The sequence below is a fragment of the Cynocephalus volans genome, chromosome 5, assembly GCF_027409185.1.
Source record: "Cynocephalus volans isolate mCynVol1 chromosome 5, mCynVol1.pri, whole genome shotgun sequence".
Taxonomy (NCBI): domain Eukaryota; kingdom Metazoa; phylum Chordata; class Mammalia; order Dermoptera; family Cynocephalidae; genus Cynocephalus; species Cynocephalus volans.
The window spans coordinates 16,595,826-16,622,052 of record NC_084464.1 but is presented as its reverse complement, the minus strand read 5'-3'; the positions used below and the strand labels follow the sequence as shown (position 1 = coordinate 16,622,052).

Genomic DNA, 26,227 nt, shown 5'->3' with positions numbered 1-26,227 from the left:
CCTGAAAACACGAAGGAGAAGCAAAGGCCTTTACGAATCCCAGGGCTATACCTGCAGTTTACAGGGCTATGTTGTGGTGCCATGAGGGGGTGAGTTAGAATTCTGAATTTTAATCCTGACCTGGGTGCACATTTGGACTGTGGCCTTGAATGAGTCACTGTGCCTTCTAAACATTCTCAAATGCAAAACAAGGATAAAAAAATGAGAAAAGTTATGAAAAAAAATTTTTTTAATGAAAGAAAAATTTTCAGCTTGGGTGACAGGTAATACCTTTATCCGGTGAGGAGACACACATACACAGATAAATATCATATACACATACGCTCCCTTTATAGCAACTAGGAGATCAACTCTCCTAAAACTGTACGAACAATAATTCTTGAAGACCACAGCCTCTTGTTTGAAATCATTTTCCATTTCCATTTGCGTGACAGATATATAGTGAAATAACTGCTAATTAAACCTATTAAAAAAAAATATATATATATAAATTACCTTGTCATTTATGATGTACTTCCAAGCATAAAATTAAATGAGGTTTTGGATTTTCTTCAGAACTCGTTTTTACTTCTTACTCATCTAGAATAGCTCCTTTAACAAAATTTCATTTTTTGACATGATGCTTGTTTGATATTTCAAAACTGTACTTTAAACCTGAAATTTCATATTAATTGTTATATTTTTAGGGTTGTAGGATGACATATTTCAGATTGAGTGAGTATTATTTAGCCAATTTAGATTTCTGTTGGAGGTACAGTTCCAGGTGCTCATTAATAACTTAATGAAACTTCCATTAATATGTGTGGTATTTTCAGGTTTTCAAAAATATAAGTGAAATAGGTACTAACGTGGTGATGGTAATACAGTGAAGACCCGAGAGAAGCCACGATACGTGGGAAAAGCACACTAACAAAGAAGCACTGTGACAGCTACACGTCCTCCGAGAGGCCCTTCAATCCAAGCATTTTATGGTCCAGCTCACTCATTCTTCCAGGTGCTGAGGACACAGGTATCATTATCTCAGGTACTGAAACAGGCTGGGGAGACTTTCAGTGGTAAACCGAGGTCAGACAGCATGTCATAAAGCTGGGATTCAAACCTTCTCAGATGTCCGCCTTTAAAGTCACAGCTCAAACCACTGGTCCTTATTGCTTCTCCAGAGATATTCTCCAAAATACACTAAGGTTGGGGGAAAAAATTAATCAAAAAACCGTGGTATGTCTTATGGAAAAAGAACGTAGCTTTGAAGTCCTCGATTGCTGTGGAGATGAGGGCATCATGGGGCTTCTTATATCTTAAAATAATTTGGGGTGAGTGGCCAGAGCTTCAAATAACCCCTCCCCCAAGCTCTGACTGAAATACTAAAATTGTGAGATAATGGAAAATCTGGAGTGAATTATATACCGTCATGCACCATATGATGTTCTGGTCAACGACACGTCGCATATATGAGGGCAGTTCCATAAGACTATGATGGAGCTGAAAAATTCCTACCACCTACTGATGTCATAGCTGTTGTTACATCATAGTGTAATCACTCACTTTGTAAAATAAACTTAGTGTAGCCTAATTGGACAGTGTTCATAAAGTCTGCAGTGTGCACAGTTATGTCCTTGGCCTTCACATTCACTCACCCCTCGCTCACTGACTCACCTGGAGCCGCTTCCAGTCCTGCAAGCTCCATTCATGGTAAGTTCCCTATAAAGGTGTATCATTAAAAAAAATCTTTTACATGTACTTTAAAAAAAATGTATATGTATTTTTACCATACCTTTTCTATGTTCAGATACACAAATACTTACCATTGTACTACAATTGCCTATACTATTCACTATAGCAACACACTGTACAGGTGTGTGGCCCAGGAGCAATAGGCTATATACCACATAGACTAGGTGTGTAGCAGGCGGTACCATCTACGTTTGTGTAAGTGAACTCTATGATGTTCACACAATGACGAAATTGCTTAGCAATACACTTTCTCAGAACGTACCTGGTCATTAAGTGATGCATAGTCATGCATTTATTTAGGTATGTAAAAATCAGATACACAATTCCATTTAAAGTCATACACATGCACATGCACACACACACACTAGGCAGATGTGAGCCATCCCAAGGATGTGTCATCTTACTAGCTCATCATAGCACTAAGTTTTTTACTCTTATGAATGACTTCTTACAAGTAAAATATCCATCACTGAAAAATAATGTTAAGAAACCCTAGGATAAATGTAAAACAGGGCAAACATTAAACGTTAAATCTTGATGCACAGAAGCAGATGAGCACAGCAGCCTGCCTCTGACATCCCTGAGTTCTTGCTGACATTCAGACATTCACGCTTGTTTCAGGCTAAAGTAATATGGGGTATTAAGAGGCAATAACACACCATAGCCCATCTGTTCCATAAAAGCTCAATATGTAAGCATTGCAGAAGGCAGGTGATTATCAGTGATGGAGAATGCTCCAGGCATACATCACTGAAAGCAACTCCATGCTCAACCTTTACTCTCAGCGTTACTAACGGCAAACTGATAAACAGAGGAACCAACCACATCTGCCCTCCTGGCAATTCTTTCTTCTTTGGGAGTCTGATTTTCCCCTATGATAGCACCTCATTTCCTTCTCTATTTAACCGAGTCTGGGGACCTGAAGGCTGTCAGACTTGGGTTCAAGTTCCAGCTTTGCCATTTACTAGTTGTGTAAGCAAGGTTAAGTTATCTGACCTCGCTTTGACTCCTTTCTATGTATAATGGAGGTAGTGATGCACACCTCATAGGGTGTGAGGTGTGAGGTATGTAAGATCCTGGGTGCATAGCACGCACTCACTAAGCGTTAGCTATTAGCATAGCCTCTGTTTATTGTGTCTCCTTTGGCCACCTCAAAAAGCATAAGAAACACCAAATGTGCGTGTGCTTTGTGGACAGCAGGGTGCCAAACACGTGTTACTTCTCAGCTCCCAGCCTCCCAGTCTCCCCTACATGCACATGACCCCCCGACATGAGCATGCTCAGGCTCAGACCACTCTTTGGAGTTCTATAACTACAGCTGAAGCAAGCTCTTGCATCTCACATTCACTGAAATTAGAGTCCTAATCATGTCTCTCTCAAATCAGTCTGCTGCTGTTCTTGGGTTCGGTTTTTCTGATGACACTGCCTTTATGAGAATGACATAGCATTCTCTTCCAAGTCTCCTTCTCTCCTTTCCCCATCTTCCATCTTAAACTCAAGCCCCTCTCAGCTCATTCAGTCCTCGTCTACGTTAGTACTCTTAAGGCATGGCTAGATGTGACCTCTGTTTATTTGACTTCTTACTCCTAATCTTCAGTGGCTCCAAAATGCCTTCTCAATAACTTCTGAAATCTCCTCATGGCCCACGCACCTGTGCACCTGGTTTGCCGCCACCACTTCGCAGGTGCTGCTGGCAGGTCTGAGCGCACACACAGGTTCCTACCTGCCCCCTGCTTCCTCCCTCCAGTTCTCCTACTGGGAATATTCTCCCCAGCTCACACATGCCAATTCCACCCATTTTTAGGACCTTGAACAAATGGCTCCTCTACCAGAAAGTGCTTATCTTGTCCCAAATGGTATATGTTATCTTCTGTTATCAATTCTCCAAGTGTTTTATCAGGAGGCAGCATGATCTAGTAGAAAAAGCATGTGCTGTGAAAAGTCCGGGTTCAATTTACCAGCTACATGATGAGAGGCAGATTCTTTATTCTCTGAACGCTTGAGTCCTTATGTACAAAATGGGATAATAACACTCGCCTCCCAGGATTATTGTGATAATAATAAAATATTATTAAACCTCTATTTATTAAGATTCTCTGTGCCCAAGGGACCCTGCTTGGTACTTTATGTACATGTATTTCTCCATGTCCTTCTCAACTGGTATTTTTCACTTGTCACTTTCGGGGAGAGTTACTTGTGCCCCTATAAATCTCCCTGGCTGGATAGTAGGCTCCAGGAAGGCGGGATCCGTGTGGGACTTAACACTGCCTTGCCACAGCACCTAGCATGGTCCCTGGACAGGGAAGGTGATACATACATATTTAATGGATGAATGAAAGTATGCTTATCATAACATTGCCAACATGACTCATTGGGACCACTAAGTGTGGGAACTGGAAAGGACCTTAGAGAGAAACTGCGAGTGAACAATATGGTCCAGGTTAGTGCAATGGCTTGCCCACAGTTAGTATGCAAGCCAGCAGTGGCAGACACTCAGCTCCGTGCTTCTCCTAGTCTACCATATTGCTTCCCTGATGAATGGGGATTGCTGCAGGTGTGTGATGCCACGAGCATTTCTTAGGCAAATGCTCCCTCTCATCTAACATATGCCACTCAGGGAAACATCCACTGTCATATCTCTAGCATCCTGCATGACACATGAAACAAGGAATGAGAGCTGCCTTCTCATTTTAAAAAAAGTACATCCCACTCTATTTTCTTTGGTAAAAATGTCTAGTCAGAAGGCATGATCGGCAGAGTTAAACAAAGCAGTGGTGGAGACATCTGGCTACCTCCTCTGTGGGCACTGTTAGGATGCCTGTCCTGCTATGGCTGTCACCTCTTGTCTGCCCCCTCCCCCCTATAGTCCCATTACAAAGGCACTGTTTCCTCCCTTTGTGAGCTGACGATTAGCTCAAGGTAGCATGCGAAAGGGGACTGCTGTCAGTTGACAAGATTGTATCTTTCTGTAGAAAACCCTCCTCTGTGGGCCTACTCTATTGATGACTGGTACTGATGATGGATGTTCAAGTGAGGTCAGAAGAGGGCCACCTCTCTAACCCCTACCCTATGATGATGAACTTGCCGGCAAGTGGAGAAAGGTATAAAGAACTGATTACATAAGAAAAATAGTATTTTATTATATGTAACAACTAGTGTATGTCCTAAAAGGATACTTACGACCTCTGGGCTCTCAGGTTCCTTAAATGAAGACAGTATTTACCTAACTTTGCCTCTCTGAGGTCCCATGATTGTCATAATATACTATGTTTTCATTTTTGTTTCTGTTGAATCTTTGATAATCTTAAACATGACTAAGGCCCCAGGTCACAATGTGGCATGTGCTTTGTGCTTGTCCACTTTGGTGCAGAAGACGGACATCTGGAAACTAAGACGTCTGGAAACAAAGGAGATGAAGTGCTGCTGTGGGGTGTGACTTGGGCAACCCACCTAACCTTCCAGAGCCTCAGTTTCCTTCTCTGTAAAAGAGGGGATCATCACTAACACATGCTCTGCTTTCCTCGTGACGAGTGAGGGTGATATATAACCATGTGAAACACAACCTGACGATCTTGGTCAACCTATGGTTTCAGCAGGGGTGCTCACCAAAATCATCTCTGTAAGTCTTCAAAAATGCATTCTGATGTGAAGTCAGAATTGGGAACCACTGTTGTATGGTACTCAAAAAACCAAGGAATGAATTATCTATATTTTCAGAGCCATTTATGAACAACTGAATGTAATGACTGTATTTTCTGTGAATACAGAAAAATAACAAGGAAGATTCTAATAATTCCAAAACAGAAAATAGAGAGTCTGTCTCTTAGAAGTAGAACACCCCAGATAAAAATGCTAAATTGTAGCAATAAAGCCTGAGAAGACCCTATACTGGGATACACAGAATGCTCTGATTCTAAATCACTAGCTCTTCCCTAAATCTTGTAAAGAAAATTACCTGCTAAATGTTGTCATAAAGGCTAGAGCAACAATTTTTACCCAAGCTATAGAATAAACCAAGAAGAAGAAAAAAAGACCCCTGTAAATTAGTGGCTTGAAGATTTAGAATATCTAATTTTAATCAGCATCGGTCTGCTGTAAGTATTAAATGACTTTCTACTGAACTTCCCCACCCTCATCAAGTAATCATCAGAAATATTGATTTCATTCCATACAATCAATCTTACAAGTTCATAAAATATTAGCCTATTAAGTTAACATAAAAAATGTAATTTAGAGGAATTAAACAGCAGAGGGAATTCCATATAACACCTGCAAATTGGGTCTGCAGAAGGTTGATTTTTAATATATTATTGACACCCCCTTCCCCAGCTCCTACACCCCAGAGTGGGTGAGAAAGGGGGTTACAAAGGGGAGTAGCACGGAAGACAGAGAGCAGCATGCAGGAACAAGATCATGTAGGATGCAGACGAAACATCAGAAAACAAACCCGACGCCTCGTTTCACAGATTAAAACAAGTCAGACTCACAGATGTGCAGTAACTCAACCCAACTTATACAGTGTCAGGGTGGGGGTGTCAGAATTCAGGTCTCCTTACCCCAGGTCTGGAACTTTTTACTAGCAATGCCATTCTAACAGGACAGTCAGCTGAATGGATGGATGGTAGGAAGAAGAGCAATACAGAAATTCTGCTGCTTTTCTGTACAGAATCACTGAATCCCCCACGCTGCCTACTGCTAGATGGATTGCTAATAAATAACCCTACAGAAACACAGGACAGGTTTTCAGTCTCTGTCTTCACTAGCTTACTAATTAATTTCTCAGCTACCAAAATCATACACATAGAATGGAAATTACTAATGATGGTAAATTCTGCCATTTTTCAATAAATAGGTTTCAACAGCTGTGTTTTGGGGAGGGGGTGGGTGGGTGGGGGGTTGCCATGCAAACGTTTAGATATCATTTAATGACCATACATGTTTGTATTAGATGTTGGAGAACCTACCAGAAAACCAGAATTCTAATAATGGTTCGTCCATTACCTTGTATAGTTTGGGCTTTTTTCTTGGCAGCAAAAGGTGTTAACAGACTCTCCTAGCTACTTTGAAGGTTAATGTATGGGAGAGCACTTAGAAAAGTTCAAAGCATTAAGCAAAGTGGAGATCTTTGGTATATTATAGCTCTCAGAATTGTGTGTGTTTCAAAGCATCATCCACAAATGCCGTGAAATACATATAAGCTGCTTTCTATGGCTAAAATAAAAAGGGCAGAGAGAAAAGCCTTGAGAAATGTTTGGAGGCAGGCTGGACAGACCAGGTGATCGTATTTCACACACACACTTCTATAGAGGTAAACATACACATTTATAATCTTGGTTATTCAAGAGTGAAGTTTACAACAGGATGGTATCATCTGTCTTCTAGAGTGTTTGCTAAAACAGGAAGCAAAGGTAAAGAATGAGCAGTTCCTAACATTCATATGAAACAACAAAAGACCCTGAATAGCCAAAGCAATCCTGAGTAAAAAAAAAAAAGCTGGACGCATAACACTACTTGACTTCAAGGTATACCACAAAGCAATAGTAACCAAAACAGCATGGTACTGGCATAAAAATAGACACTTGGACCAACAGAACAGAGGGGAGAACCCAGAAATCAACCCACATACTTACAGCCAACTGATCTTTGACAAAAGTACCAAGAACATACATTGGGGAAAGGACTGCCTCTTCAATAAAGTGCTGCGAAAACAACATTTGTATGTAGAAGAATGAAACTAGACTTGTACCTCTCATCATATACCAAACTCAACTCAAAATGGGTTAAAGACTTAAATATAAGACCAGAAACTATAAAAATACTAAAAGAACACATAGGGGAAACACCTTAGGAAGTAGGACTGGGCAAAGACTTTATGAAGGAGACCCCAAAAACATAGGCAACAAAAGAAAAAATAAACAAATGGGACTATATCAAACTAAGAAGCTTCTGCACAGTAGAAGAAACGATTAACAGAGCAAAAAGATGCCTAAAGAATGGGAGAAAATATTTGCAAACTATACATCTGACAAGGGATTAATATCCAGAATATATAAGGAACTCAAATAACTACACAGTAAAAGAAACAAGTAACCCAATTAAAAAATGGGCAAAGGAGAATAGGCATTTCTCAAAGGAAGACATACAAATGGCCAACATCCACATGAAAAAATGCTCAAGATCACTAAGCATCATGGAAATGCAAATCAAAACCACACTGAAATATCACCTCATGTCAGTTAGAATGGCTTTAACAAAAGGACAAGAATAAAATGATGGTAAGGATGCAGAGAAAGGGGAACCATCCTACACTGTTGGTGGGACTATAAATTGGTGCAGCTATTATGAAAAACCGTATGGAGGTTCCTCAAACAACTAAAGATAGAACTGCCATATGATCCAGCAATCCCACTGCTGGGTATATACCCAAAGGAATGGAAATCATCATGTCAAAGGGATACCTGCACTCCCATGTTTATCGCAGCTCTATTTACAATAGCCAAGAGCTGGAACCTTCCTGTCTATCAATGGACAACTGGATAAGGAGAATGTGGTATATCTACAAAATGGAATACTAGTCTGCCATAAAAAAGAATGAAATTCTGTCATTTGCAGCAACACAGATGAACATAGAGAAAATAATGTTAGGTGGAATAAGCTAGGCACAGAAAGAGAGATACCATCTTTTCACTCATAAATGGAAGCTAAAAAATAAATAAGTAGGAAAAGAAAGATACAACAATCACAATAATTCATTGAATTTTCAAAATGAGAGATCAGAACTGAGGCCAACAGAGGAGGGAAAGGGGGGAGGGGGATGGCGGTTAGTGAGAAACTGGTAAAGGGCCACAAAAAATGATGATATTGTGTAATGATAAATATAGTAGTTATACTGATTTGAGCATCACATATTGCACACAGGTATTGATATTCAATGCTGTACCTCACAGATATGTACAATCAATTATGTTTCAAAAAAAAGAATAAGTAACTCCTTATCAAATCCAAGATCAGGAACTACATTGTTATCACTGAAGAGGAGGACTACGTCCGAAGATACAGCCTAAACTCAGGATGTAAGGCAGCCATCCACAAAGCCGAGGCTCACAGCCCCTTCTCTGCAGAGTGGCTGAGAGTGGCTCCATCCACACATGTGCTCCACTCTTCAGGTGGAGAGCCCCTGCGCCCTGGGAGAGGTGCTGGGACCACAGGCCCTGCTAATGGTCCAGGTCTCTGTGGTAGCCATGGGCAGGGACTCTGCCCATGGTGTGTGTTTACACTCCCCATACTGAACTCATTGCAGCAGTCATTTGAAACAGAGTCAGCCAGTCCCCCAGTAATAGAAGGAATAAACAGGGAGCAGAAGCCAAGCTGGAGGAGCAGGGTGATGGAAACGCTTGTGTGTGGGGAACAGCTGGAATTGCTGCAGCATCTGCAAGGACTTCCAGTTGGGGATTGAGGCTCCCTGCTAAGCTGCCTCATGCTCTAGGTGTCATTAGAATAAAACCCCTTTCCAGATTTGTTTCAGGCAACCCGAACCCAAACCTCCTCAGAGCTGTTTCATGCTAAAACACGGAGATAGCCAGGTCCCCTGGGGAGGTGTGGTGGGGAATCCTAACTGCTGCAAGGCAGCCCTGACTCAGCAAAAGCAGCTCCACAGCTGCTCGTAAACGTGCGTGGGTTTCAAATCACAACGGATATCATGGGAATGTCACAAGACCTCCCCCTAACCTCCCACTTCAGCCCAATTCCATCTTTTTGAGAAAAAACGAATAAACACACATCCCTCCAGCATTTTGAATTTTGCCTGTTGACTAAGAGTAAAGCATTGCCAAGCCCATCTTCAAGAATTCCCTGCATAAACCCAGATAAATAGTACAGAGCTTCAAGGTCAGTGAGGTTGTGACCCTCACAAAAATTAAAAAGCATTCTTCTGTTTTTTTCAGAGTCATTTGAATATTTGCTCATTTATAACAGATGGTGAGTGAAAGCCCTCAGTATGGAAAAGTTATTTCCCCTAATGCCTACATTTTTTTTTTTTTTTTTTTTTTATGGCTGGTATGTACAGGGATTGAACTCTGGACCTTGGTATTATCAGCACCATGCCCTAACCAACAGAGCTTACCGGCCAGCCTAATGCCCATGTTTTATTTTATGATTGATAATTTTACTTAAAAACAAACATGTAAATGAGTGAGGACTTAGGTATCTCTTACAGACAATGATGTAGTGCTCCGATAACTGGTACTTTATTGCCAGGTTCAGACTGTAATTTCTTTAATTTGTGAAGGTAGATACATAGCAACTATTTTTCACACTATTAAATAGATATCCACAGCCAGTTAACATAAAAGGTTCTCTGTATGAGCTCTGCAAATAGGAAAGCAACTAAATAGTGTCTAGGGCAAAAAAAAAAAAAAAAAAAAAAAGCAGCACTACTGAAATTTTGCATTTTCAAGAGTATGCATTAACCACAGAAGAAATCGTGTAGGTTGCTTTAAAATAGAAACAACACAGCAAAATTCCCAGAGGTAGCATTTCGGAGTGAGGTTTGGTTTTCATTTCACCTGGCTTGAAATTGGAAACATGAAAGCTGGCTCCCAATTTCTCTGAGATTGACATATTAGTCCTTTTAAAACAACACAGGAACAGAGGCTGTTCCTACTTTTCGTAGAAGACAGATTTAGTCTGTTCTTGCTTAAAATTGAATATATCTCTCAATTTTAACAGTGCCTGAGCCAGAGCTGGGTAACATGAGTTGGACTGAAATCAAGCCTGTAGGCACAGACTGCAGCATTATACCCCAGCCGGCTGGCTGCTGCTGTCCAGGGGGTCTGATGAAAAAAGGATACAGTCCTTGAGAGCAGGGTCAGCACTAATTGCCAAGGCAACACCAACACAAAGCATAACCTGCTCTGTTTCTACTGGGTTACAGAATCAGAGAGAAGGAAATGGGCTGGGGAGGAAGGAAGAAAAATAGCCTCCGCCCCATAAAAGTTATATATATATATATATATATATATATATATATATATATATATATATATATATATATATATATATATCTGTATATATCTGTATATATGTGTATGTATGCATGTATGTCCACATTATGTATGCATATACATGCGTGTACATGCATGTATGGATGTGTGCATTTACATATATACATATGTATTTACACAGATTTAAGAGTAACTATTCAGTGTTTTACAGTATTTCAAGAAGCCTAAGCAAATACAAACAAAAAAACCTCATCAAGTTCTCTTGGCAATGAAAAGTTACACTGAACGGAATGTCACAAACCACCATTAACAACAATGTTCTTTCTCAAAGCACTTGCTACAGAGAGAGCTACCTTGGCTCTCTGGCAGGTTTATCCCTCTAGTCTATAGCTTTTGACGTCATGCCTGTCAAGTGGAAGGCAGACAGGGACTGCCATTGTCATTGCTAAGGTGGTAGAGGGTCAAGTCCAGAAGACAAAGATGTCTAGGGGCAACACGTGCATTGGGTTGAACGGGAGTATTTAAAAGGCTTGTAATTTTACTGAAACATGGGTGGGAAGAAGACCTTGACACCCTTGTCCTGTGCAGGCAGTTTTGGAATGTGGACCTCCGCTGGGCCACACCAGGAAGGTGGGAGCATAGCAGATAACTTCTAATGCAACCCCAGGGAAATCATGGAAGGGTTTTCAACAGGGAGTAACGAGACCAGATCTGAGTCTGGGCGAGAGCCAGGCTGGAAACGGCCACTGTGACAGCAGCCGTCCTGCTCTTCCAGGGGAAACATCCAGGAGGTAGGCAGGTTGGTCAACATGGGGTCTGGGCAGAAGTGTGGGCCTGAGACACATACTTGCGTGTCACCACCACCCAGGCTGTAGCTGAGAAGATGAAGGTGAGTGCAAGCGGGAGGGCTTGACTGCAGAAATGCTGAAACACAGGGATGGGTGAAGGAAGGGCCCACAGGAGAGCCCTGGCAGTGGAAAGGAAGCCCGGAGAGTGGGATGTGTGAAAAACCAGGACAAGAGGTTTTTCAAGACAAACCAGTCAACACATTGTCTAAAGCTGACAGAAATCAGGTAAGATAATAAGGGAAAGGATTTATTATTTTATTACAAACTATTCATCATATTTACAACCAAGAGGCCACTGGTGACCCTGGTGAGGGCAGCATGTGAACAAAAGTGTTTTTAGTGGTTTTTCTCTGCCTACCCGGTACTATGCAAACCCATCTCAGGCTCTCTCTTACAGAAAATCTATCTTCTAGCCTCTGACAAAGAGAGCAGACCTGAGGCATGGGTTTTCCCGTCTTGATGTTTTGTTCAAGAATATTCCTTACAATTCATGCCTATCTCTAGCACCCACCTCAAATCACACCTCTTCTGTGAAGCTTTATGGGATCTCCTCTCAGTCCAAAGTTCTTGACACTTGCATTAACCTCAAAAAGTATTCATAGGAACATTTGATATTTGGCGTACACCAAACCTAGCCCTGTCCACTTGACATGTGTGCACCAGCCTGGAATCTACTTTATTTCCCCTCATCTATGCCTTTCTCATCTGAAGCCATCATCTTTTCCTAGAAAATTTCTTTTTTTTCTTCTCGAAATCCCCTCTCTTCTTTTAAACTTCAGTTTATGGCTGATCTTTTCAACGTAGAAGCAGTTCTGGAGATCACCCATGCAGAAGTGAGCTCTTGTTTCTCTGGACTCCTTTAGCTTAGTGACTGCTATTTCTGCAACTCCTAACAGTAAACAGTCCTTTTTTTCAGGTGTGTCTATTTGTGTGGGTATTATTCCCGCCTTCACAGCCGGATGCTAAGCTGGGTTCAACTTTCTTAGAGTGGGTACCAGCCTCTCCGTACCCCAACTTGCTCAGCTGAGAAATGGAAGGCAGGTGGCTGGCACTGCAGGGGAGAGGCAGCCCAGGACAGGTGTGGAAAGGCACCTGCTGGGTGCTGGCTCCAGGCCCCTTCATGCATCCCTGGATGCTCTCCTGCCCTCTGCCTGTTCCTTCCTTTGCCTCCAGGGCAACTGGCCCATTTATTTACAGAGATAAAAAAGCTCCAAAAACATGATGGGGAGCCAAAGCTTTAGACTAGAAAAATGGAATTCCAGTAATGGCTGAGCCTTTTAACAACACAGAAAGTCAGAGTCTGGCCTTGTGGACGTCGGCCTTCCTTCTCCCATCAGAGGAAGAGTATGATAGCGCTGGTCGCATCCCAGTCTATTGAAAATGTAGAGAATCTGTATTGATAATATATTTCTAAAACTAGAAAAAGAGATTGCCAAATTATGGAATTGTCAAAATATCCCAAATTATGGCTAATGGTATGCATATAAATTTAGATCTTTTATTAAGTAAAAATATTCTGATCTAGTGAACGAAAAACTATGTTAAGAATTAGAACCACACAGGAGCTAACAGTCAGCTCTTGCCCCATGAATATGCATAATCAGTAAAAATAAAAATTAAAAAATTTTAAAAAAAAGAATTAGAATCAGGTTAGAGGTTGATTTATTTCTTGTTTGCTCTTTGAGTGGCACAAGAGATAGGTAAAGAAACAGAAAAATAGAAGACATGAAAAAAACTATTAGCTAAATGATAAATTAGTAGGATTTACCTTTAAAAGCTTTCTTTTATTTTCTTTAAAGTTTTTTACTGCATTGTTTTCAAATTATTTAATATAATCTTTTTTCTCCAATATATCACAATCTTAAATAGATTATTAGAGGAGTATAAAATCGTCTTAGCATTTGGAATAACTTATGAAATCAATTAAAGCAATATAGCACAAAATATTAAAATACAGTATATCAATTATTTTTCTTACTGAAGAGGAAAGTAAATAAGATTTTAATCACTGAAGAAAGCAGTTACGAAAGGCTGTATGAAATATGTAAATATTTTAGTGATGTATTTTCATTACAGTTTATTTGTATTCACAATGGCATTCAAAAAATAAGAATTAAAACAGCTACTACCACCAAGTTTCTTGTTGGAAGAAGCTGTCAGAGATTTGTGCTTTCAGGGTATTGAGATACTTGAATTACAATAAAAAATTCTTCATCGGCATGGTAGCGCTGAGGAGAACAAAAGAAAGAGGGAAGGCGGATGGATGCATGAGCAATCTAGGCCTTTCTTGTTTGCAAGAGCTTTCTCTGCTGAGACAGCACTGGGCGCCTGTTATCTGCAGCGAGGTGCTCACAGGGTAATTAGGAAGGGAGCGAAATCTTCCTCTTTAAAAAATCTGTGAGCATATCCCTGAAAAGACAGTTTTACCACTTCCTGTGAGTCAGTCTCAGGATTTATAATCCCTGGAGAGGAACTGTAAAAAGAACAAGTACCCCTCCTCCCCAAACAAGCCAAAACACAAATCACGCAGCCTATCAGTGTTGCTGTGTAGGGTACTGGTGTTATTTAAGCTTTAACTGTGAGGGGACTTGAGTGCCAGCACAGGTCTTGACCTCGCCTGCACATCAGAATCACCAGGGCTGCACCTGGACCCCAGGCATCAGTAGTTTCTAAAGCCTTCTAGATGATTCCAATCAATCACTATGTACTAGGGCAGAATGTTTTTAACCTGGTCTTTGTGTCAATTTTATACCTATTTTGCTTACCCAGAAAAAAAAACACCCTACTAAATCTTCCAGCTTTTTAAAATTTCTAAGCAGAGAGCACAAGAGGCCTTAGTTCATCTATGCCTGCCATTTATGTGTCCCTTCATTATTTCCCTAAGGATGACATTAGTGACCTGCAGTAGTGAGCATGATGTGGCTCTGGGTCAGGGATATCTAGAGCTCAGAGACTGGAGTGGGGAGTGGCAGCGGCAGCGAGCACGAGGAGAGTCGGGGAGGAGGAAAGAAGGAAGAGGGCAGGTGCAGGGGAGATCTGTTTGCTCACATTTCATGGTAATGGAAAAGCTAATTTTTTTTTAGGGTTGTACGTATGTGTGAAACCATCTGGTGTTTCCTGCTGTTGTATCCTTTAGATTCTGCATGTTTATACGTCTATGGCATCAACACATCATGAGCCTATAACAGTAATATTTAAAGGATATTGTATTTTAATGTAATCATACATAAATTCTCATGCTTCATAAACATACTATTTTAGAATCAGTAGTAAAGAAGGAGAGTATTTGAATAGTTGAATTACATACTTATTCCCTTATTAGAAGTAAAGGGAAATTGAAAAACAAAAAGGAATCCTTGTATGTTACTTGGCCATCTGGTCACTGCCTTTTATAACGTGAATGTCCAAGTTATTTACCCATTTTTAAAAGTTGCCTTTCTGTCTTTTTAAAAATTGATTTGTAAGAGTTCTTTATATATTGTTGATGTGCATCTTTTTTTCATACATTTTCTCCCATTCTGCTTTTTCATTCTCTTAATAATAATGCTCTTGACATTATAATTTTAATATGGTCCAATGTATTAATTTTTTCCTTTCATGATTCACACTTTTGTGTCCTGCTTAAGAAATCTTTGCCTGCTCCGAGGTAATGAAAATGTTCTTTGTTTCCCTATAAAACAATATTGTTTTACCTTTCTCATTTACATCTGCAATCCATGTTATGTATGGTATAAGGAAGGGGCCAAAACACTTTTCCCTCCAAACAGCTACTCAATGGGCTAAACCTATTTATTGAAAAGACCATGCCTCTCCCACTGTGCCACACCTTTGCCATAAATCAGGTGACTATTTAAGAGGATGTCTTTCTGAACTCTCTTCTATTCCCCTGATCAGTCTGCCTAGCCTTGCACCAATGCCACACTACCTTAATTACCAGAGCTTTAGAATAAGTTTGACATTTGGTAGTGGAAGTATTCTAGCTTTTCTTTTTTTCTTTAAGAATGCCTTGGCTATTCTTGTCTTTTGCATTTTCATGTGAATTTTTGAATGAGTATCTCAGTTTCTGCAAAAGAAAATTTGCTGGTAATCTGACTGGGACTGCACTAAACCTATAAATTAATTTGAGGAACATAAACAACTTTATAATATTGAGTATTCCAATCTATAAATATGGAACCCTTGATCTTCCAGAGTCATTATACAAATTCAAATCAAAACCACCATATCCCCTGGAATGGTTAAGAAAAAAAAAAAAAGATAGAAAATACGAAGTACTGGAAAGGATGTGAAACAATTGGAACATACAGTGCTGATGGAAATGCAAATTGGTGTATCCACTCTAGAAAACTGCTTGGCAGTATCTTCTAAAGCTGAACATATACAAAACCTATGACCTAGCAATTCCATTCCTAGAACTATAGTTCACTAAAAGACAAGTACCAAAATGTGCATATTGGCACTATTCAAAATAGCCCCAAACTGGAATCTATCCGAATGCCCAGCAATAGCAGAAAGGATGTATAAATTGTGGTTTATTCATATAATGAAAAAATATACAGTTCTGAGGATGAACCATACACACCTACATGCAACAATGTATTGAGCGAGATTAGCCAGGTTCCATTTATAATTTTGTACATTACACTCGTATAATGTACAAAAAGGGTATGTGGTGTGTAAGATTCCATTTGTAGAAAAAACAAAAACAGAAAAAACAACCTACATTAGCAGCCAGGATAGTGGTTATTTTGGAGGGATACAGTGACTGTAAGGAAATACAAGGTATTTCTGGGGTGCTGGTAATGTTCTCTTTATTGATTTGGGTTCTGGATACATAATGGGTTCCGTATATAAAAATAAATTGAGCGCTACTCTTAGGATATCTCATGATTCTGTATGTGTACATGTTTTAAGGGAAAGTGTGTCTAAAGGAAGACATAATTTGGTTTTTCATTTAAAAACCAATTCACTTTTGAACAATTCTCCCTCCCTTGGCACCTCCTTCCTCCAAATCATTTATATGACCGATAATCCAAAGGGAATTCTTTAAAAAAAATTACTAGTACCAAAAAGGGAACATTTTATGCTGCATAGAAGATTTCAAAATTGGAAATTAGTTTGGAAATTTTAATGCAGTACTATACATTTGAGTATTATATCTTTCATCCTTGTGTTTTGAACTCTTTGTAAGCACCTAATTAGAATTTTCTTTTTTTAGATGAGAAAATGGAGAAATAAGTTGAGACACTCCCAGTTTCAATGAGTTTGACTTAATTTCCCATTCAAATCATCACTTACTATTCCTATCTGTTATAGAGATTTATCAATAGCTTTAGCACAGATACAAGAGTATATCTGTGCTTATTTTTCAAAGAAATGTAATATCATAAAAAAGGCACAGCATCTTTAAGGGTCCTTTATGTTTTTGCTGATTATTTATGCTAACATCCTTTGTCTTAATTTGTTTTTCTCTAGTTTTGTGTCAATACTAACTAATCAGTGGATGCAATTACAGAATTCCAGGAGATTCATTTTTAGAAATGACACAATCCAATTTCCCAATAAACTTGTAACAAATGCTTGTTTATTTCCTTTTACTTTCTTTCTACAAAATATGCTAGCTACTGTGATTGAGCCTCAAATTTCTATAATCCACTAAATGAAAATTTGAAATGAAACTAAGAATTATGGAAAAAGCTGAGATTATTTGATAAAACCAGTACACTGAATGGCTAGATGGAGAGTTTCAGTGTTTTTTTAAAAATTACAAAATTACATAAAATTACAATACAATTATAACTCAAGTTAGAATAAAAATAACAAAAATATACTTATAGTGGAAGAAAACAAATTGTCATACACTAAAATAGCAAGTTCTGTGAAAGAGCTATCTAAAGAATACTTTGTTCTGTGTTTGTATTTTCCCTGGTTTTGGTAATGCATTAAAAAAATGTAGAATTTTAAAGAAATACATTACAATAACCATCACTACACACAGAGATTTGTGGTAGTGTTGAAAGCCATTCATGGAAAAACTTTTTTTAACCACATCAAATATTTAGAGATTTCATTTAAGAATGCACAGAAGTTACCCAATATAATTATATCATGATCTAAACAGTACGGAGCTGAGAGAGTGTTTGATAGTTGTTTTAAAAAGCCATGTCATGTAATATTCTGGCCTACTTTTAAAACCGCCTTTAAAAAATATAATTCAAAGTGCATTTTAAATAAACTAGAAGTAACTAAGCTTGATTTTAAAAATCATCTAGTGGATCTCCTGAGTAATGGCAAAGCCACCTTTTGGAGTGCGTGGAGACTGCTTTTCCGCTAAGTTCACTTCCTAAAGCCCACCTCCTTTCACTGCCAGCTGCAGTTCCAGCTCTGCTCTCACCATCAGACCCAGCCGCACCCATGCTGCAGCTTTTGGTCTTCTATTCAGGTGGCACAGACATCCTTCTTCTACCCGTTCAAACATTTTTAATAAGAAAATCTTAAATTAGTGTTTCTGTTGTCAGGGTAATGTACACACAAGGTAAAATATTTAAAAGCACAGTGGACATAAAATAAAAAGGTTAAGTTTCCTTCTTTTTCATCCCTCTGTTCCTCCTTCCCAAAGATAATCACCATTAACAGCTTATTAGAAAACATCTTGTGTACCCACACACGCACACACACACAAAGACACGGTCCTGTCTGTGCAGAATTCCCCTCTGCTTAGACCAATCCTTACACATCTGCTCTGCCCTATCTCTTCCCCTAGTAGTTCCTGCAGAACTAATAAGTACACTCTCACATATTTGCTTTTTTTTAAGGCTTCTATTTTTCAACTAGTTTTTTTTTTTTTTGGTGGCTGGCTGGTATGGGGATCCGAACCTTTTGACCTTGGTGTTATAACACCATGCTCTAACCAACTGAGCCAACCAACCAGTTGTTCCCTTTGCCTCTTTAATAGTATCGATAACAGCAGTTAGCAGGGTGCTGGGCACGCAATCTTAATCATAAAAACACCTGTCCGATGGGATGTTTTTACATTCTAAATTACAAGTACAACTTACTTTCCTTTTTCTGCTGTCATGGAAAAGGCATTTCACAAACAAACAATGCCGAGTCAGATATTTCTTAATGGCCTACTCTTCACTGAGAGGAAGTGCCTGTTTATTTGGGTTATTAGTAGCTGGGCTCTGGTCCAGAAATCCACTTCTGGGGAAATACATTGAGTTCTATTTTTAGCTATGAATGGGGTATACCTTTTTTGTTTGCTTGTTTAAAATACTTGGCTCTTCTGATACAACATAGTTATGGACAGAAAATAACAGATAATTGTGTCGTGTATAGTATTATTGGGAAGAGACAAAGAAAAAACCTCTATGTCATAAAGCAAGGAACTGCTCAAGATTAATGGGGCTTTGTGAAAGGGACACAGGAACTGGGTTAAAAGGGCTTCCATTGGCAAATATGGGACAGTGTGACCATCACAAGGAATAGTGATGATAATGTATTATAACACTTTGAATAAAAAAGAATACATGAGTCTAGAGTGATATTCAAGAAGAAAAAAAAAAAGGGGAGAAGAGGGACGGAGGAAGAAAGAGAAGGCTCTTTACAGAAGAATGCCTACTGGTTAGAAAATCACGTTTGTAACCATTCACATCATAATTACATCAGGCAAGAGTCATCATCGATGGATGCTAAAACCTGAGTGAAAGGTTGTTCCAGGTCAGGATATTGACCAAGTCTCAAATATCACTTACTAATTCCGAGGAGAAAGGGAGACTCAAGCAAATACTCAAACTTAGCACCATCAACAACGGGACAAACTCATGGCATGTGCCCCCTGGTGTGACAAAATGGGAAGCATACATTATCCATATAGTGATCTTGCCAGAAGCATTTAACCTGAATCTAAATTGCAGGACGTTATCCAAGACCACTGGCTTGGACTCTTCCGAGACGGAAATGCCATGAAAGACAAAAAAAGGCAGAGGTCAGGATGTTCAGGTCAAAGGAGACAAAAGAAACGTGATGGACAAGGATGACCAATGGGTTGACCCTTTACGGGATCCTGGATGGAGCAGGGGGAAGAAAAAGTTTGGTGGAGGAGCATTTTATGGGAATTGATGATATTACTGCATCATCGATAAATGTCTTGGGAGTGATACTGGTAGTGTGGTTGCGCAGGAGAACATGCTTGTTCTTAGGAGATATGTGCTGAAGAATTTAGGAGTAAAATGTTACTATGTATGCAACTTACCTTCAAATGGTTTAGGAAAAAATATACTGAGAGAGTGCTAGTGATAAACAGACAGAGGCAGGAGGGCCAGAGCCTGTGCAAATAAGCAAGAGCAAGCAAATGAGGCTGCAGTTAGCAACCTGTGATGGGGGAAGGGGGGATGAGTTTCTATTATACTATTTTTTCTCTTTTTTTCTGTATTATTGAAATTTTTCAATGTAAAAAATTAAGGAAAAAAAGACCAATGTGCTTCTGGCTCATTCTTGCTTGAACACCACAACAGCAGAAAGATCTGATCACTTTGGAATTCAATGGGGAGGAAAACTGGTCAGAATAGGAACACAAGAAGGCAACTGACACAATAAAAAGTGTGAGCAGAACATGTCAGGGCACAAAGAGCATCTTTAAGCAGGAATCCCTTTTAAAAACAGGGAATTACAATGGGACGTTTATGGCACAGCCAAGAATATAACTAAACAAGTGGAACTGAGCAGAGAACTACAGAAGGCAAAAGTGCCCAGTACTGATTTTGAGGTTACAAATAAATTTTAGTAAGTAGGTGAATAAATGTGGAATCTGCGAATAATGAGGATCAACTGTATATGAAATACGTACCTATTTTCATACTTACCCACCACATATATTTTCCCTGTTAACTAAAAAGTCTTTTCAACCTTGAAAGTGCTGTCTAGGGTTGCAATTCACAATTAACAAGTACATGCTCACTGATTTTATTGCCTATTTACTGACGGTTTCTCTATTCTTTCCCGCAGGAAAAGGACCAGTCCTGCTTTACCCTGCCACCTTGTATTCTGCATCTGTTGTGTGACTTCTGCTAGGTTTGGAGTGTAGGAGAGAAAGCTCCAAGACTTGACTTGTTAGTAGCTTTGAGAGAGCTGAGCTTTTAAGGAGTGGCCAGCAAGGGTGCTCTGGAGCAAAATATTGAGGGACAAGGGGCAAACATGACTACAGCTCAGGGTCACCGATAAAGGAAGTGCAAACAACTGGGCAGACTGAAGGTGCTGTAGTTTCAGGGATTCAATAACAGTAGAGAAAGCAGAATTTTAGGAGAAAAGGCTAATTTGGTTGTGATGTTCTGTGTGGGTTTAAGGGAGAAGAGTTTATGTGATTCCCACCTGGAGTCTTTGGACACCAAAGGGTTCTGGACCTGAGAAAGGGGCAAGGTAAAGGTCAATATCACATCCTCTTTGTTTGAAAACAAGAATTTTCATTGTGTTTCTCCAGGGAACCCGACAGAAACAGCATCTTCATCTACAGTAACAGGCACGAGTGAGTCCAATCAGCAGCCTTTTTGCTTTTAGCTGGAATTATACCAATGTGGTGTAACACACTGATGGTCTCGCATTGTTCATGGCACTGAATGAGAAGCATTGTAGCTGTGGGGTGAAGACCAGGGGCTTTGGGTTCACAGTTCCTGGATTTGAATCCTGTCTCTAACATGTACTAGCTGTGCAATTTTGGGCTGTTTTATGTAGCCCACTAGGCTTAAATTTCCTCCTCACAAAGTGGGGAATGGAATAGTGGCATCTGCCTTACAGAGAGATAGTTTGTATAAATAAAGGTAACTTATACAAATAAAAAACATACAAATAAAGTAAATTACATAAAAGCCAGAAAAGCACCTGGCATATGGTAAACACTCAAGAAATGCTATTTATTACTGACAACTAGAGATGTTTTTGATGAATAAAAATGGTAAAGTAGCCGGCTTGGTACACAAAACTCTCTTGGAACCTGGAATTCATAGGAAAAAAAAGAAAAATGGGTACTGGTGGTAAAAAAAAGAAAAAAAAAAATGGGTAAAATGGGTAAAAAACAGTAAAATAGGTATTGGTGAAAAAGGCAAAAATACTGATTGGGAGGTTATTGCAAAGGTCCTGGGTCAAGACAAAAAAGCCTGAACTGAGCAGGTAGAGCCAGAGATGGAAAGAATAAGGCATGTAAAGAGTTTGCAGACAGGAAGAATAAAAAGAATTTGGGGATCAATTAATAAGTAGAAATATTGTGATGGTTAATTTTATGTTTCAGCTTCAGGGTGCCACAGGGTGCTTAGATATTTGGAAAAACATTATCTTAGGTGTTTCTGTGAGTTTGTTTTTGGATGGGGTTAACATTTAAATCAGTAGACTAAGTAAAGCAGATTGCTCTCCCTGATGTAGGTGGGCCTCATCCAAGCAGTTGAAGGCCTGAATAAAAGGCTGACTTCTACCGAGTATCAGAGAATTCTTCCTGCCTGACAGCCCTCAAACTGACACATCAGATCGTCCCGGGTCTTGAGCCTGCCATTCTTTGGACTGGAATTGCACTATCAACTCTCCTGGTGCCGTGGTCTTTGGACTCAGGCTGAACTTGCATGATCAGTTCTCAGGCTGAACTTGCATGATCAGTTCTCCTGGGTCTCCAGCTTGCCAACTCACCCTGCAGATCTTGGGACTTGCCAGCTTCCAGGATGGTGTGAGCCAATTCCTTATATTAAATCAGCCTTTCTCTCTCTCTGCGCACACACAGGGCAAGGGCAGACTCAAGCTGAATCCAAAGTTTTGACCACCCATGATTGGGAAAAGAGTTATACAATTAACATATATTTGGCTGCATGGAGGTGGAGTATGTTGAGAGAAAAATGATGAGTTTGGTTTTGGTCACGCCAAAGGGGACAGTGGGGTATTCAATTGGATAAATCCCACAAGCAGAGAAAATGTATGAACAGTGGGATAAAGTGAAGTATGTGAATATCACATCCTGTATATTTACAATAGTTTCACTTGAATGGTTCAAATAAATCTTTGGTAAATCACTGCCAACCAACTCTAAGCCCAGAGTAGTAGGGGCATTCTATCTCAGCAGAATGATTTCATTCTCAGTTGCAATACTATTTTATAACAGTCTGATATAAAATAAACTGTAAGCAAAGGATTATATAATACTTACCAGGCTGGAACAGAAACAATAAATTAGCTTCATTGTTAACTGGTTTGAAGGTGATAATAATTAATAACAAAAACTGATAATCAGAAAGTAGCTGTAAATCAAAGACTTCACTGAAGTCCATGGGTTTGGTTCAGGAGGTAGCAAACTCCTCAAAATTGTTTATATTATACATATGTGCATTTGTCAAGGGGAGTATCCAAAGCTTAGTCACATTCACCAAGGGTTTCTGACACAAAATATAATTAGATATGAAAACAGCTTTTCTTACTTGATTGTTTTTTAAAATGGCCACATGAATAACAGGATTTCTTCCAATCTCACACCACACGAGTAATGGAGCAGTAGAATGTTAAAAACAAACACACACCCTTTTCTATCAATTTGGGCATGTATATAATCTCTTTATACTGGGCATAAATTCTGACCAGTCAATTCTACTTCCACTAATCTATCCTAACAAAACAGCCAGATAAGTGAACGAAGATGTATTACTCGCAACGATGTTCATCATAGCATTGTTTAAAGTACCAAAAACTGGAAGTGACCTAAAGGTCCAACAACAGGGGACTGGCCAAAGAAATGATGGTTAGTGTACTGAGTGGTACCTCTGTGTCCATTTTAAAATGATGATGCAGGTGTATTTTTTTACTGACTTGAAAGATGTTAATTTTAAATTAGGAACTCATAAAGGTAAGTTATGAATGATAGGTAGGATTCCATATAATGAAAAATATACATTCATATGCATCTACCTGCAGAAGTAACATTCTGGAAGGATATACATGAAAATGATATTATTTCATGACAGAAAGATTATCAATGATTTTTCTTTTATCCTCAAATGTTATTATAATAACTATGAATTATCTGTATAATTTAAAATGCAGTACTTCCCTTAAGCCAGCCCTCCCAATGCCAACAAATGCCCAGTCATTCATCAACATTATTTCCCTTTGCAGCTCCTGCCCTAACTCCTTTCCTATCAGGTAAAACACTAAAATACTGTTTCATGAGAGCCCTCCATCTCTTTGGTTCCTGTGTTTACACGTATGAAATCACTAAAGCCATTCAGCAGCTAGCATTTGGAACACCTATTCCAGTTCACAGTTCACACCTCTTGCCTTAGAAAGACACGATGATGTCAAACAAGGGGGGATGAGGGGGTGAGGTGGGGAGAGGAACAGTGGAGGCTGAGAGAGCCAGGAGATAATTTTATAATCAGAAATAAATCAAGAAGTTTAAACTTTCCACGGTCTTGATATAAGAATCAATAAGCAATTGTGTTCATTTTGCTGATGCTTGTTAACCAACTGAATAAACATTTTAAGAGTCCAAAGTGATGACAAAGCACCTCTCTCTGGTGGAAACGCTCATTGAGCAAAATGCAGGGCTCTTATGCCACTGTCATTGTGGGTCCTGAGATCTCCCCTGCTTTTATCAAACATGGCAGATTTATATAGCATCTTTAAATTGTTTTTTATTATTTTTAGGTTGAAGGGATAAGGGAAGAATTATGAAAACCTACTCAGAGTTGATCAGTTTCCAGTACAGAACACTGTAAATCACTACTCCACTGGAATACAGTCAGTCCATAAACATGACAGTGACACCCACAGCAGCCACATGAGGACCTGGACAGCATGGCTGTGTGCATTTGTAGCTCTGGGCCGTGTCCCTTAGGGAAAGCACTCCTGCAGCAGAATGCAGAGTCCACCCACCACAAGCATCACAGGCTGCATTCAGGAACCCTTCTCCATCTCCCAAAGGTATTCTGGAGACACAATGACCACCTGCTTACAGGCCTACCTGGAAGCCACTGGTTGGTGGCTGATCTAAAATGTGAAAATATGCTGCGCACCCATGCGCTCTAACATGCTGGAAATGCAGGCTGAATTGCAGGCTGCTACTGCATGGAGGAGCATCACCTGGAGGGCAGCGATTTCCTGAAATCCCAGAAAAAGAGCTGAGGAAAGAGGATCTGTCAGTGCATTTCCACACACTTTCGAGGGAGAGGAGGTCCTGGACTGCCCAAGAAGGATGACCACAGTTCCATGAATGCCTCTTTTCCTTTTTTGGCTTGAAGCAAGAGTCGCTAAGCTGCCCTGACCTTGACTCATTTTGCAGTGTGAGATGCCCCCAGGAGAGCCTCAATTCCCAAGGACCAGGCATCTCATGATTCCGACATTCTGGACCTGGAGGGCTGAAAGTTCTGCTCTGCGGAGCTGGGACCATACCAACTTACTGCACCTGGCCAAAGGGCTCTCTAACATCCTACAGACACTGCTGTTCATCGCACAGACATAAAACATAAACTGAAAGTCATTCCCATGCTCACAAAATCAAAACCTGACATCTACATTCATTCTAAAAAGTTACGTTAAAACACTTGGAAGATTAAAATTATTCCTTCATAGATCACAAACTGGTTAGTTATCCATGGCTGTTTAAAAATGGACTTTTGCTGATTTTCAGAAATAATAATTTCACCCCTTCATCTTCTCCCCAAAATATACCAGTAAAGCAATATGGTATCATTTCATTGACCTATAGAGCTAGCACCCAGTTAGGTTTTAGTCTTTGGTGTTACCTGATAAAACAATAACTTCCCCACATGATCTTGAGTCAAGCTGGATAGCAGCTCTGTTACTGTCAATAAATCCATTTTCTAATTACACAGAAAGACATGTTTGCCTTTGGCTCTGATTACATTAAAATACCAGGAGTGTCATTGCTTTAATGTGCATTATAGAAACATGACTCCCCAAGAAGATCTGATACATTAATAACATCTCTTTAACTGCTGTCTACTAATTTTTGCAGACATGTAATAGAACATTTTAAGGCTGTTTTCAACCATCTGTCCTTTCTTTCGATATGAACTTGCCAGAGACGTAATGAAATTTCCTCTGCTTTGTGCTTTACATGTTTGTTAATACCAACACACCAATTAGACATTTCAACATTGTCAAACACACGGTATATTTGGAGCTATGCTCTGGGCACTGCTCAAGGAACTAGAACCTTCAGTCTGCAAGATTCTCCTAGGCTACCCTTAAGCTAGCCCAAGGTCCTAGCCTGTGTAGCAGCACATTCAGGTTATGTTCCCAAAATGCACATGGCTAATGAATTATGAGGTTTGAATCAGTCATAGAGATAAGAACAAATAGTTGTATTACAGATGCCACACTTTAAACATACAGTAATGTGTAAAATTACAATCCTTTTCTTTTAAATGAATGATAACCTATATTAAGAGGTTTCAAATTCAACTAAATTATGCTATTGAACAGTTAGTGAGTACAAGAGTAATCAATAATATATCATTTCATATTTTCAGCTTTTTTCATTTACAAATTCACTGTTTCCTGAGTGCCTATTATGTGATAATCACCTTTTATTGTCAAGTTTTCTGAGTGAAGGGCTCTTATTTAAACATGTATGTAAAAAGAAAGATCCATTTGATA

The 26,227-nt window shown here is 39.5% G+C and overlaps 1 protein-coding gene across 3 annotated transcripts in view; it reads right to left on the bottom strand.

Annotated features, from left to right (window-relative positions):
* LYRM4 (LYR motif containing 4) overlaps positions 1–26,227 on the bottom strand; it is a 138,168-nt gene that overhangs the window by 29,140 nt on the left and 82,801 nt on the right. The window contains exon 3 of one of the 3 annotated variants that reach the window (XM_063097868.1): positions 692–1,179. The exons of the other annotated variants lie outside the window; for them this stretch is intronic. Within the exon in view, the coding sequence (XP_062953938.1) occupies positions 1,021–1,179 (159 nt within the window). The 3' untranslated portion in view covers positions 692–1,020. Of the gene's footprint in view, positions 1–691; positions 1,180–26,227 lie in introns of those variants that run through there. 3 annotated transcript variants of the gene reach the window in all.